The following is a 14,074-nucleotide window of genomic DNA, read 5'->3' as shown; positions in this document are numbered from 1 at the left end:
AACTGAGTTGGGGAGAAGCCCCTGGGTATCTCCCCTACTCCCTCATATAATTTCATCCAGCCCCACACAAAAGCTATTCATTTGCTCTGTGGAGAGCTACAAGCCTTAATTCAGGACTGCAGTGGCTCACAGAGCTGATGGGAAATATACAGTAAGTCCTGTACAGTAAGGCTACACAATGAACTTGAGTCGTTAGAAGGCCTGTGTGTGTTTTCTTATTCTAGTATAACTAATGTTGTTTACTGGGGCTTAGTAAACCAGTTACTTGAAATACCACTTAATGATGAAAATGCTTTCTAGTCCTCCAGTGGTTCCCATAGACAGGGCTTACGGAACATGACCTCCTGATAGATATAGACTTGGTCGTTTTGCTTGGCCTTGTTTTATAATTAAACTTAACTTGCTTGCTTTCTAGTTTTTCTGCAGGATCATAGTGCTGTCTAGGAAAACTGCACGTTCAGTGTGTCCAAGCCTACGGAAGCTCATGCTAAGCTGTATTTTTCCTGTCCATTTACTCTGTCTTAATGTTGACTCTTTGAATCCTTCACCATGGAACAAAGTTTAGACTTGCTGTGGTTCTTGGCATTCTCTGAGAAAAGTTCTGTGCCCTGTACTGTAGTGAGGTCCTATTTAAGTAATTCTGGCCTAGTGTCCAGAGCACACTCACAGAGTTCACTCTTGTCCTGTCTCGGGGCCCCTTCCAGTCTCACATGAAATGATTTAAAGACAGCTTTGCAAAGCTTACCTTAAACTGAGCATTTCCAGCTTTGACACTAACAGACACAAAAATAGCACTTACCTGAAGTCTAATGAAGGGAACGTCTAGAAAAGTGCTTGACACAGTGTCCAGCCTGTGAACAGGCATGATTCTATTGGGGGTCAGAGCCTAAATGCATCTAATCAGGATCCCTTTCATCCTTGGGTCACACACTGCACAAAGTCAGAGAAAGAAGTTCTCATAGCCACGACCTACAGCGCTCTGCCTATGTGAGAAAACACATAACCTGCTATAGAACAAAGCAAGATCCAGAATGACATGGATAAAACCTACTGTTTCGATGTAGGTCTCATATATCCATGTAAGTTGTAAGATTTCTGGGTGTGCTTTCTCATGTACTAGACCTATTAGAGTCCAGAGAAATATTGTGTTGTTGCTGTGTTCTTGGCCGGCTTCTTTCCTTTTTTGGCTATTGAAATAGTCTTCATTTGGTGACTGACTGAATGATTTTTACATGCCAGATTTTCAGTTTGCTAGCTTCCTTTCTGCTTGAAATTTGAATGTACATGAACAGGATTTGAGAAAGAAGAGCTCAGCTCGTCTTGCCTCTTGGAGAACAAACTTCCCTGTGATAGCAGACTAAAAGGCATTTGCTTTTCTCGTTCTACACAGATCTTCATTACTAGTTCATAGTTTTGTTTCTGTTTTTGTTTTGTTTTTGTTTCAACATAGATGTTGCTTTTATTTATTTATTTGTTTTTCTTTTATTTTTATTTATTTGTGTGCTGTGCCACTGCACACAAGTACATGTCAGAGGACATCTTCAGGACTGGCTCTCTCCTCCACTGTGCAGGATAGGGGATGGCACTCGGATCGTCAGACCTACGCTCAGGCACCTCTGTCCAGCCAGCCATCTCCCCTGTCCCAGAAGAGATTCGACTGAGAACAATAGGCAGACATGGCTCTTTGCCTTGCTAATTAGGTTGTTTTATTGTTTCTTTTATTCATTCTCAAATATGATACATACCTCTCCCTGCCTCTAACACCCTTCCTAGTGCATGGGCCTGCATAGAATAGTATGTTTTCTATCATATATGAGCAGGAACCCCCCTAAAATGTTCCCAGAAGAATTGCCTTGGCCTACGTTGTCGTCACATAGTTGGTGATAGTGCACCTGTCTGCTGTGCGTGAGGTCCTGGGTTCAGTCCACAGTGTGGGAGATAAAAAGAATGAGAATCAGTACCATTTAGTCTACCCTTTCTGCACACAGTTCTGTTCTGTGAAGGGTCAAACAGCAATAGTCTGCTAGGTAAATTTATATATATGGCCAGACTTGAACTTACGCTTCCTAGTTCCATTGTTGGTGTGTATCTACCCTTCTAAATAATCTGATCGAGGCCCTGCCTGAGCTGGGATGATGAGTAGTAGACATACATGCTCACGAACTATGAATGCTAATGAATAGTGGGCAGTGTCTAAAAACCACTTTAAAAACATTATTCCAATTCCAGTTTAAGCTTTTTTGTTTGTTTTGTTTTTCGAGACAGTTTTGTTTCTCTGTGTAGCTCTGGCTGTCCTGGAATTCATTCTGTAGACTAGGCCCCTTTGAACTCAAAGAGATCTGCCTGCCTCTGCCCCCAGAGTGCTGGGATCAAAGGTGTATACCACCACTACCTGGCCCATTTTAAATTTTTAGTTTTAAATATTTTGGATTAATTTATTTATTTTATGTGTGTGGTGTGTTGCTGGTCTGTATGTCTATGGCCCACATATGCCCAGTGCCTGCGGGGGCCAGAAGGCATCAGATCACCTGGAGCTAGAGTTAGATGTGGTTGTGAGCCACCATATGAATGCTGGCAGTTAAACCTGGGTCCTCTTCAAGAGGATGTAATATTATAAACCACAGAGCCCTCTCTTAAGGCCCCATTTTAATCATTTGGGGGGGGGGGGGGATTGCTGCCGAGACAGGATTCTCTGTAACCACTCTGGCTGTCCTAAAGCTCACTCTGTAGACCAGGCTGGCCTCAAGCTCACAGAGACCCTCCTGCCTCTGCTCCCCAAGTGCTGGGATTAAAGGTGTGCACCACCACACCCAGCTCACCACTTTAAGCTGTTAAAACCAGTTGCTCACATTCATGCACTGAACAGATTTCACAAGTCCTGCATCTCTGCCTCTCGTTTTTTAGTACTTTCCTGCCCTAGGAACTGAGCCCTGTAAATGGGAAGGATGAATCATTAGATGCTGTGGTGTCTCTGTCCATTAAGATGTGGCTCTGCCCCAATATCAAAACAAGATTCCTCCTCTTTCTTTTTTTGTGTAAGTCCTGTAAATGTGGCATGCAGAAACCTCAGTATGGCACTACCTCAAATATGCTTCAAATACTTTAGTCTTCAGCGTAGAAGTCTCTAATCTTAGCTTGGTTGGAAAATTTAATACCTAGCCCCATGGTTCCGTTTATCAGATTGCTTTGACTGTTTTGGCTTAAGCTATTTGCATTGTTAAAAAAATTTACATATTGATGAACTTTTTGTTGTTTGTTTTTGATTTTTGAGAAAAGATCTCTCTACTTAGTCCTGGCTGTCATGGAATTCACAGGTAGGCCAAGCTAGCCTCAAACTCAGAGAGACCTTCCTGTCTCTCCCTCCTAAGTGCTGGAATTAAAGGCATGAACCACCATGCCCAGCTCTTTCATATTGGTGAAATTTAGCCAAGATGTTGCTTTTTTTTTCTCATATTTTTCTATTAAAGATTTCCATCTCCTCCCCTCCTCCTCCCCCAAGATGTTGCTTATAAAATATTTAGAAGATACTATTAAAATCTCAAAACACCAAATTTGAAAGTTCACAATAGAAATGCATTAGTGGGTCTGGAAAACAGCAGGGAGAACGAATGACCAATGGCAGTTTCTCGGGGTGGCCTGAACTATGGCAATTTCAGTTCTAACATGGTAATTAGATGAATGTCCAAGCACATCTTAATAAACCTGTCATAAGTTATTCTTAAAAGTATATTTACAGGAGATGGTATTTTAATGTGTGCATAATGTATTATAGTTTCAGAACCATATTTACTATGAGATGGCAGAGTTGGGATTGTTAGTAGGGTCATACCTTAAAATAGTTTTTAGATTTTCATAATCCATTTGCTACTTGAACTTTTCACAATCCAGTGTTTCAGTGCCCATCTTTAATCTGGCAGCGCGATTGCTTAACTCTCAGCAGCACTAGCATTAAGGAGGGTTAAGAAGCCTACCAGTGCTTAGAAAAAGAAGTGTTTATGTAGCAGACAAGTTAAAATGAAAAGATGCTTTGATTGAGGCCATGTCTGAGGGAAGGCTAACTGATGGTCTGCCCAAGTCCCACCTGGTGGCGCTTACCTCTGTGACTTGCTGCAGGCCCGTGTCTAGCCTCCTCTGCCTATTTGAAAGTCAATTTTGTCAGCTACGGAAACTGATTAGACAGGGGAATGCCGACTGTAACTAACAGGATCCTAAGACACTGGTACATTGGAGAATGTCAATTTATTAATTTACTGCCAGAAACTTAACTGCCACAAGTCCCAGACACTCCTGCTGGCCTGACCAACTCATTGTTCCCCTGTAGACTACCCACATGGGAAGCCAAATTATAATCAGAAGATTGCTTGGGGAACAAGGACTTAGAACAAAAGAAGTTCTAGCATTTGAATATTCAGTGGCATCAAGCTAAGATAGCTTGATTCATTCATCTTCAAGTAAAGATAGCCTTGCCATGGGGTAGTTGATTCTCACAGTCTGTTGTCTGAGACTACTTCTCTTATGACCAATGTTGAAATGGTGCTATCTTCATTTGCTTTGTAAGACTTGGTCTTTCGTTACTTTTAATAGATATACTCTGCAAAGATTATCTTTAGTCAGGTAATATGGGAAGTTATTTTCGACCTTGTAATGATTTTTGTATGTGTGCGTATGTATGCATGTGGGTATGTATGCATGAACAATGAGTCAGAAGCATTGGATTCCCTGAGCAGGAGTGACAGGCAGTTTGCTGGACATGGGTGTTGTCCTCTGAGAACACTATGTGCTTTTAATCTCTGAGCCATCTCTCCAACCATGTAATGATTTCTTGTCAACGGAAATTTGTTTATTTCTCTCATCATCTAAATTGAGGTCATAGTTATTTCCAGTTCACTGTTAATCCTGGTATATTGACTGCAGAGACTCTTGTTACCAATCTAGAACTTAACAATTACCAGCTTTGAAAAAAAGAAAATCTGTATTGGGTTCTTACCACACGGCAGCCTAGAGGAACAGAAATTTGTCGGCACAGTTTAGGGGTGTGGGTGGGCTGCTGACCCTGGGCGGGCCTGGGAGTTTGTTCTGTACTGTCTCCTAGCATCTGCTGACTGCCAGGAGTCCTTGGTGTTCTTTGGCCTGTAGCTGTGTCCCTCCAGTCTCTGCCTTTGTCGTCACCACATAACCTTCTGAACTGTTTGCTTCATTAGGTCTCTGCTCCAAATTTCCTCTTTTAAGAACACAAGTCACAGGAGATGTGGGGCCCATCTCCTGTTTAACAGTATAACCTGTTTAACGTGGTTACATTTACAAGGACTAGCAGATATGAATTTTAGGGCGGCGCCATTCAGCCCACCATAGACCTCGAGCTCCTGTCCCCGGCCCGTGCAGCGCTCGCTCTTTCTGTTCAGTTGTCTGGTCGTGTCTGTCCTGTTTCCACAGAAGCCCTTTGTCTTGATTTCTTCTTGGCAAATGTTTTTGCAGGTCGTTTATGAGTAAGAGTAAGAGACCTATTATGCATCATTTGGCTCAGACTTTCTCATTCTTGGTCATGTGCTGGAGCAGCTTTTCGACTTTAAAATGCTCTGTGATATCCAGACCTGTGAGACCAGAGCCCGACAGACCCACACACTGTACTGGAAACTCTCTAGGTGGCCAGTGCATGCAGCCAGCTTCAGAGCCACCAGTGTGAAGCTTTTGTTTTATAAACAAGGAAACAGGCTTAGAAGAATGAGTGACTTCTCTCAAAGCCTTGAAGCTGGTTGCTGACTGGACTGAAACAACAGGCTGGGTCTCCAGCTCTCCCTGCTGCCTGTAAGACACAAGTGCTCTTCAAAGTCTGGGAAGACAGCACTTTCAAAGATCTTTTAACAGGTCCACTTGGGATTTTAATTTGCAGTATTACATACTAAATTACTCTACTATGAAGTATTATTTGATGTTAAATATGTACATTTTCTCTGTGGGATAAAACTCTGGCTAATCCTTAGATAACTCTGGTTTTTTAAATTAAACTAGAAAAGAGTTTTAAAATGTCACATTTTTAAATTGAAGGACATTTTGCTTTTTTTCCACATAATTTTTAAAATTGTGGTCTTTTCAACTGGGCAGTAGTGGCATAGGCCTTTAATCCTAGTACTGGGGAGGCAGATTCTGAGTTTGAGGCCAGCCTGGTCTACAGAGTGACTCTAAGACAGCCAGAACTACACAGAGAAACCCTGGCTTGAAAAAAAACAAACAGTTTTTTTAAAAAAGTGAAGTAAAATTGTGATCTTTTACCCAAACTGTGTCACAATCCACTGAGTAAGTTAAATGCTTGATCTGACCGATTCCTGAGACGATTAGCAATCTTCTTATTATCATAAATGTTTTAATCCAATTTGCATATTGCTTTAATAGTTTATAGTTTATAAAAAGGAGTAGGTTCTCATTCTGGCTTGCTGAACACCGTGATGTGAATTTCATGTTGCTGAGTCTAGCTAGAGATCATTCCTTTTTCAGCCATGTAAATAAAACATAGTTTATGTGTCCGTTCTGCTGATGGTGTGTGTGTTACTTCAGTTCTGCTGATGGTGTGTGTGTCCTTCAGTTCTGCCGATGGTGTGTGTGTCCTTCAGTTCTGCTGATGGTGTGTGTGTTACTTCAGTTCTGCTGATGGTGTGTGTGTCCTTCAGTTCTGCCGATGGTGTGTGTGTCCTTCAGTTCTGCTGATGGTGTGTGTGTCCTTCAGTTCTGCTGATGGTGTGTGTGTCCTTCAGTTCTGCTGATGGTGTGTGTGTTATGTGTCTGTTCTGCTGATGGTGTGTGTGTCCCTCAATTCTGCTAGGAGCACAGTTAGAGTTGTCTTTTTCTCCCTTGTGTTTTTTTAGGTAGAGTCTTGCTGTGTAGCCCAGGCTGGCCTCAAACATAGGATCTCCCCAAGTACTGGGATTACAGGTGTGTACCACCATGCCATGTCATAGCTGTCTTTTGCTGTCCATAAACAGTTCTCATCCACCGTAGCAGTCTGTATAGGTCCAATTGCTCTGCACCCTTGTCCGCATGTAAGAGTTTTCTGATGTTTGTCCTTTAATCTCTAGTGCGTGAAGTGACTTCCCTGGGTGCTTTCATTTGCGTCATTGTGATTAAGCACCCTTCCGTGAGCACCGTTCACAACCCGTGCTGTGAAATGTTCATTCTGTTGCCCTTTCTTGCAGTACTGGGCTTAAACTCAGAGTCTGGTGCATGCCAGGCAATTGTTCTACCCTTGAGCTATGTCCAGCATGTTGGCCATCACTCTTTTTGTTTCCTTCAGTGCTGAGATTGAATCTAGTGCCTCCAGAATGCAAGGCAAGTGTTCTATCACTGAGCTACTCCCCCAGTCCCAAACCCAGTCCCCAACACACACATTTTTATTTAATGTATGAATATGATTGGTTTGAGGGGTTTTTTGTTGTTGTTGTTTTGAGACAGTTTCTCTGTATAGCCTTGGCTGTCCTATAATTAACGTTATAGACTATGGCCCAGGCTATCCTTGAACTCACAGAGATAGATCCACCTGCCTCTATCTCCCAGTGCTGGGATTAAAGGCGTGTGCCACCACTGCCTGGCATGAATGTGATTGTTAACAGCTTTGTTTTAGGCTTTTGATGATAACCCTTAAAACTGCCTGGAAATGCGATGTTTGAAGTATACTATCACCTCAGTAGTCAAAGGCTTTAGGATCTTTGGCGTGCCAGAAATACCACTGAAGTGTACCCCTGGGGTGGCTTTATATAGCTTAGCTGGTGATTGTGTGCCCATTCCAGGCTGGGCAAGCTGGATCCTTACTCTTATAACAGTGCCTTTAAAAGAAGGGGGAAAATCCTCTTCTCTGTTTGGTTTTGTTTGTTTGTTATAGTTGAAAACAAGCATTTTGGGCTATTACAATAATCATGCTATTGACATTGTCATATCTTAAAATTTTAAACTCACACTTTAAAACTTATTTTTGAGCTGGTAGGATGGCCTTAGCAGGTGCTTTCCTTACTTCCCACTAAGGCTGACAACCTGGGTTCAGGCCCCAAGACCCACAGAGGAGATGGAGAGCTGCCTCCCACACAGTGTCTTCCAGCTCCACACTCACACTCAAGGCTGTCAGTTTCAAGTGCTTGTGCGGCGCAGGCGACAGCAGGAGACTGAGCTTGCGCCATCAGCACCTGTGGTGTTCGTTGCACATGGGGAGAGGCCGAACTCCCCTAGTTTCTGCTGTTCTCGGGCTGCTCATCAGGGCACCAAGTGAGCGTCTGTGCCGCAGCTGTCAGTCACTTCTTCCATGCAGATGCTAGGGCTGTGCAGCTCTTGTGGTTGGGAGAGCTTGGCTCCCCCTGCTTACAGCTGGAGTCTGTTTCCTTCTGCTGGAGACTGTGTGTGAGGCTTTGCTTTCTCTGTCCTGTGTCCTCCTCTGCTTCTGCGGGGAGATTTCCAGGTGATCCAAGAAGTGCAGCGGCAGGGCTGTCATCTTTCCGCAGCTGCTCACTGACAGGTGCTTTGAAGCATATTTTGTTCCTCTTAAAAACAGTAAGACTACGCTACAAGCTAAAAGGAACTGCAACCCGATACTTGGCTCTTAGTGTATACTGCCAGGTGACTCTGTAGTGGCACAAACCACGGGACCACTTCCAGGCTGGGTTGGTGGGAAGCTGTTCGCCCACAGCATCTGTTGTGTCTCAACAATCAGTAGTTGAGGGTTTGTGTGCGTGTCGATGCTGACAATGCTAAGAATTAGTTTTTCTTTTTCAGAATAACAAGCCCTTGTACGCGTTTGAAGATAACTCAGACTATGTTTATGATGTTATGTGGTCACCCACCCACCCAGCCCTGTTTGCCTGTGTGGATGGCATGGGGAGACTGGATCTGTGGAATCTCAACAATGACACAGAGGTGAGCAGAAAAATAACAGAAAATCGGAGATTTATTGAATAATTTGTGAAATTTCTTTTATCCCGAGGAATGTAAAAGTGCTCTGTGATTGTAGCTTCATCACAAAGAAACCGAGTAAGCTTTGTACCCACACAACAAACAGCACGCTGTGTGGAGCTGAAGGGAGGAGCGCCACCGCCATGAGCACGGGGCATTCTTTCCTTCTGAAAAGCATCGTCGTGTCTGCTGTCCAGGAGATGGCCACGGGGCTTGGCGTACGCTTTCATTCTTAGGCGAGACAAAGATAGCTACAGATTGTAGAGTATGTTAACCGTAATTCTGAATTTCCCGTTAGCCTTGAAAGGGTTTTGTATCACCCATAAATGCTAGTGCTCGCCTGACTTGTTGGAAAGAAAGGAAATAGATTTGGATGACTTTTTTTCCATGAAGGGTTAAGATTAACTTAAAGTGAATGTGGAGATGGGCATGGTGGCCATACAGGTAAACCCAGCACTTGGGAGGCAGAGGCAAGGGTATCATGAGTTAGAGGCCACCTATGTGGCAAGACCCTGTCTCAAAAATGCAAGGTCCGAAGCCCAGTGGTGGTAGCTCCAGCACTCGGGAGAGAGAGGCAGGTGGATTTCTGTGAGTTTGAGGCCAGGTTGGTCTACAGAGAGAGTTCTAGAACAGCCAGGGCTACACAGAGAAACCTTGTCTGGGGGTGGGTGGGAATCCTAAGGTCTTGGCATGTAAGTCAGAGGTAAAACATTTGCTTAGCATGTGCAAGACCCTGGGCTTAATTCCCAGTGCCATAAATGATAATGATAGTGTAGAAACCATCATATTTCCTAATTGCTATACCAAATTTGGCAGTTATCCTTATCTGCCAAATTTATCTGTGAGTTATCCTTAGCCAGTTGATAAAGGCTTAAAATGTTCTTAGGTCCTTATATTGGTTACAGGTCACTGGTTAGCAGAAGTGATGCTACCAGCTGTCAGTAGTGGTTGTGGAGGTGAGCCCTCTCATTTCATCTGATTCCTGGTGGCATCTTTCCAGGTGCCTGAAAGTCAGGTGCTTGGTTATACAAAGATGAGGAAAGGAGAAATATGTTGGAAATGGAAGAATTTTAATTCTGTTATCTACTGGTTCTGTGCTTTTTTTTGGAGGGGGGGGCATTCAGATGCTGCTAGGAGAAAAGTGTAAGCTGTGTAATTAAATTTGATTGTACATTTTCTATAATGGTACCAGTTTGTTTATGTGTTTGCTTGTTTGGCAAGCTCAGTACATAACCCTGGTACTTATTATGTAAGCTAGGCTGGTTTTGAACTCTAAGAGGTTTACTTGCTTCTATCCTCCACACGCACCCCAGGTATGGGGATTAAAGGCATGTACTACTGTGCGCTACCCAAGTTTACTTTCTTAGTTTAGATTTTGCTACCAAAGGTTTATGACTATAATTGAGTGCCGGCCTGCTGCCCTTGTTGCTGTTATCTCCTCCCTTCTTTGGGATGGGGCTTGGGAAAGCTTATCGTACCAACGGTATGCACTGATTCCTAGAGCTGCTGTCCATCAGATCATCCGGTTTCTGCTGGGCAGCGGTAATTTCCTGCCCTCTAAAACTGAATTGTGATCTGTTTATGAGGGCGTTGGGAATATTTTCCTTTAAATATTTTAAAATGGGTTTTAGTCTCATATTTTTAAACAGCTTGACTACTTAAAGAAGTTAAATACAAAAACCCTCCACTGATGAGATATTTGCAGCTGTGTGAGAATTTCTTAGATAAGACTGGGTATCTCCCCAACTCCTCTTTAAGGGTTGAAGTTAATGTTATCATAATAAATCTCTGAACAGAGGGAAGGTGGGGAAATGCTTTTGTTGTTGTTGTTGTTTGGTTGATTTGGGATTTGGGGGTTTGGCTTTGTTCTTCGACCCTGGATTTCTCCGTGTAGCCCTGTCTGTCCTGGAACTCACTCTGTAGACCTTGAACACAGAGATCCACCTGCCTCTGCCTCCCAAGTGCTGGGGTTATCTTTTATCTACGAACATCTGCTTTTTAAAAACACAGATTGGAGAAGAATTACTGTTCTTTGTGTTTAGAAACTTTGATGAAACTTTTAACTGTGCTGTATTTTAAATAACTTAGGTACCTACTGCTAGCATCTCTGTGGAAGGAAACCCTGCTCTTAACCGTGTGAGATGGACCCACTCCGGGAGAGAGATTGCCGTGGGCGATTCTGAAGGACAGATTGTCATCTATGATGTGGGAGAGGTATGGGGCCTATAATTTTGACATTGATGTTGTGGTAGCTAAGTTTGTCATGGGCCTCGTGCATTGGATAGTTTACGTGATTGTGCACTTCCCCACAGAGGCAGCTTCTGGGGCCGTCTCTAACTGAACATCTCGAGCCCACATGCAGCAGATGTGAAGGTGGTGCTGTGTGACACACACCGCGCTTCCAGACTCCTGCTCTGCTGGAAAGTCTCTAGGCTGAAAGGAGAAGTGGGTTACAAGTGAACTTAGTTTTATAGAATTGGTGTGGAGATAAAATTCATAGATCTGTTTGAGCCAGAGAGTAGGAATCAAAGATGCCATCTTTTGATAGTTTTTCCCCCCCAAAAAATTTAATGTGTTTATGTATGCCTATGTATATGTATGCGCACTGTGTGCATGCAAGAGCCTGGGGATGGGGGGTGGGGGTGGGGCTCAGAAAAGGGCATTGGATCCCCTGGAACTGGAATTAGAGGCTGCTGTGAATCACCTTGTGGGTGCTGGAACCAAACGCTGGTCTTTTCCTCTGGAAAAGCAGCCAGTGCTCTTAGCTGTTGAGCCGTCTCTCCAGCCCCTTTCCACAGTTCTTCAGTAACTGAGACAGAGTTCAGCAGGATGAGGCGAGCTCATTGTCACTTTGCTGGACTAGGCACGGCACCCAGGGACACAACACTCAGGGCTGAGTTCTTTCTTTTTTGGTTCTGACCAGAGCCTTCTGGACCTTTTCTTCGTTAATATTCCCCATCTTGTCCTGATACTTTGTGCCTAGCAGTCAGATCCTCAGATCCTGGGGACGAGAGATTGGCTCATTTAGAGCGGCCAGTCGGACAGTGTGCACAGATGTTCTGTGTCTGCCTTGACTGATAGGTAGTTGCTAGCTGCACACTCCTGTTGAAGAGCTGTGGTTCGTCAAGCTCAGAGTGATTGTGAAGTAGTTTTAACTAAGTTAATGTCAGTTGTCACACGTGGCTGGTAACTGCCCTATTAGATACTGTAGATGGGGAAGCAGGTTTGTTCACTGACGGCATTGGATGACTGTGTCCTGTCACGGCAGTGTTAGTCTCTGTGGTTAAAAGCAGCTGTAGGGAAGTTTGGATTGCCCCTGGGAGGCAACAGCACCATGCACTTGATTTTCTTCTTTGCTCTTGATTCAACACTGCTAAGTAGCAACAGCTTCTCACAAAGGAGTTAACTACTCAAGACAGAGTACCTTACATTCCCAAAAACCCTGAGAGAATCGCGGATTAGAGGCACCCTGGGCTACACAGAGAAACTCTCACTCAGAGAAGAAATACACTGCAGACTTTGGGAGGGACCCCTCTCTACCAGCAGGATCACAGAGCACCGCTGTTGCCACCCTTGCACTGTGGTGGGAACAGCACATTCGTGTCTGAGCTGTCACATCTTGCTTTACAAACACTGTCTTTTGTTTAGAAATGTTGTAAGTTGTTGTTAGAGTCTCTGTGATTGTGGAAAGGCCGTTTAGGTCAATTATTAATTTTTAATGGGAAAGTTATTTGAAAACAGAGTACTAGTAGATAAGATCATCTTTTATTTTGTTGCTCAGCAAACATTGTCTTTCTTTTAACAGCAGATCGCTGTTCCCCGCAGTGATGAATGGGCAAGATTTGGCCGAACACTCGCAGAAATTAACGCAAATCGAGCTGATGCAGAGGAGGAGGCAGCTGCTCGAATCCCTGCCTAGCCCTGAACAGTGGACTGTATGCAACCTTAGCAGATGTGGCAAAGATGATTAAGTAGATCCTAAACTATTTGCATGCTTCTGATTAAATGAGTATTAAAAGGAAACTCCCTGGATAAACTGGGTTTACTGCAGGAAGCAAAGCTTACAATGCCCCTTTTATATTCATTTTGTTTTGGATTGGTGTCATTTTTAATACTGCTGACGACTTTACAGAATGCAGCCTTTTCTGGATTCTAACACATAGGTATATATTGTTAATTATTCTTATGGGTTCTTTTCAACTTGTAATACTATATATAATTATTACTAAAGCACAGACTAAGTAAGTTCTGCATATCTCTAAATAACCACGATTCCTTATCATGCAGTACAGTACACAATTCTTCGTCTGTTATGTCCCCACTGCCTTCACTGTATAGGAACATTACTCTTTCTCCCAGCATGCATTCACCTACCTGTTTCAAGTTTCATTTGATGCCCTTTTCCTTCTCTATAGTTCTATGGTAGTTATCTATAAATAAAAATGAATATGTGTTAACTTTTCAAATTTTCATTTTTACTTCTTGAAATTTGAAATTTTCTCTCACAATTTTTTTTTGTTAAATTTTTAAAGGTACTTGCAAACAACCAGCTTAACTCCCATGTGCCCTTAAATACACACCATACAGGGATAATGTAGCTCTCCCTAGTCACTGTGAACCAGTGTTGGGTAATTTGTCAGTGGAAACTTTCATTTTGGTTAGCTTTTGCCTGACTCTGTTACTTTCCTTCCATCTGATAAATGCTCAGTTTTTTTGTTTGCACTGATTGCGACACTGTGCATGTAAGCTCTTTGACAGTAAACCATGTTGGAGAGACACTTGCCTGTGGATGCAGCAGCCACGAAGGCGCTGTGCTCAAAACCCACACTCTGCCCTTAAATCCTCAGCTTACAAATATGCAAGGCAGATGACAAATGTCTGCATGGTGCGGGAGTCACCTGGCTCGGGACAAGGGAAGGCTAGTTGTCCTTTCTCTTGGTCCTTACCTTTAGATCCTTCTGAACTAAAAGATTAGAATTAGAATTTGAACTTTTGAATTTTGATTAAATAATAAGGATTTATTGAGAGATTTACCCATAACAGAACTTGTACATAGCAGAAGTTCTCCATAACAGAACTTCTTCATTCGTAGTACTCTGTGGCGTAAGGAATTATTGGCCAGAAGTACTAGACCCAGACTGTAGTT

At 43.2% G+C, this 14,074-nt stretch overlaps 1 protein-coding gene across 2 annotated transcripts in view; it reads left to right on the top strand.

Moving 5' to 3' along the window:
• The window catches only part of Dync1i2 (dynein cytoplasmic 1 intermediate chain 2), a 51,765-nt gene extending 38,380 nt beyond the window's left edge, over window positions 1-13,385 (top strand). For both annotated transcript variants that reach the window (XM_038338152.2, XM_038338151.2), the window contains exons 14-16: window positions 8,752-8,892; window positions 11,017-11,142; window positions 12,734-13,385. In XM_038338152.2, the coding sequence (XP_038194080.1) occupies window positions 8,752-8,892; window positions 11,017-11,142; window positions 12,734-12,847 (381 nt within the window). In that variant the 3' untranslated portion in view covers window positions 12,848-13,385. The remainder of the gene's footprint in view (window positions 1-8,751; window positions 8,893-11,016; window positions 11,143-12,733) is intronic.
• Window positions 13,386-14,074: the final 689 nt, after the last annotated feature.

The sequence above is a fragment of the Arvicola amphibius genome, chromosome 7 (genome assembly GCF_903992535.2).
Source record: "Arvicola amphibius chromosome 7, mArvAmp1.2, whole genome shotgun sequence".
Classification (NCBI taxonomy): Eukaryota; Metazoa; Chordata; class Mammalia; order Rodentia; family Cricetidae; genus Arvicola; species Arvicola amphibius.
This window is presented reverse-complemented; position numbering and strand designations above follow the sequence as displayed.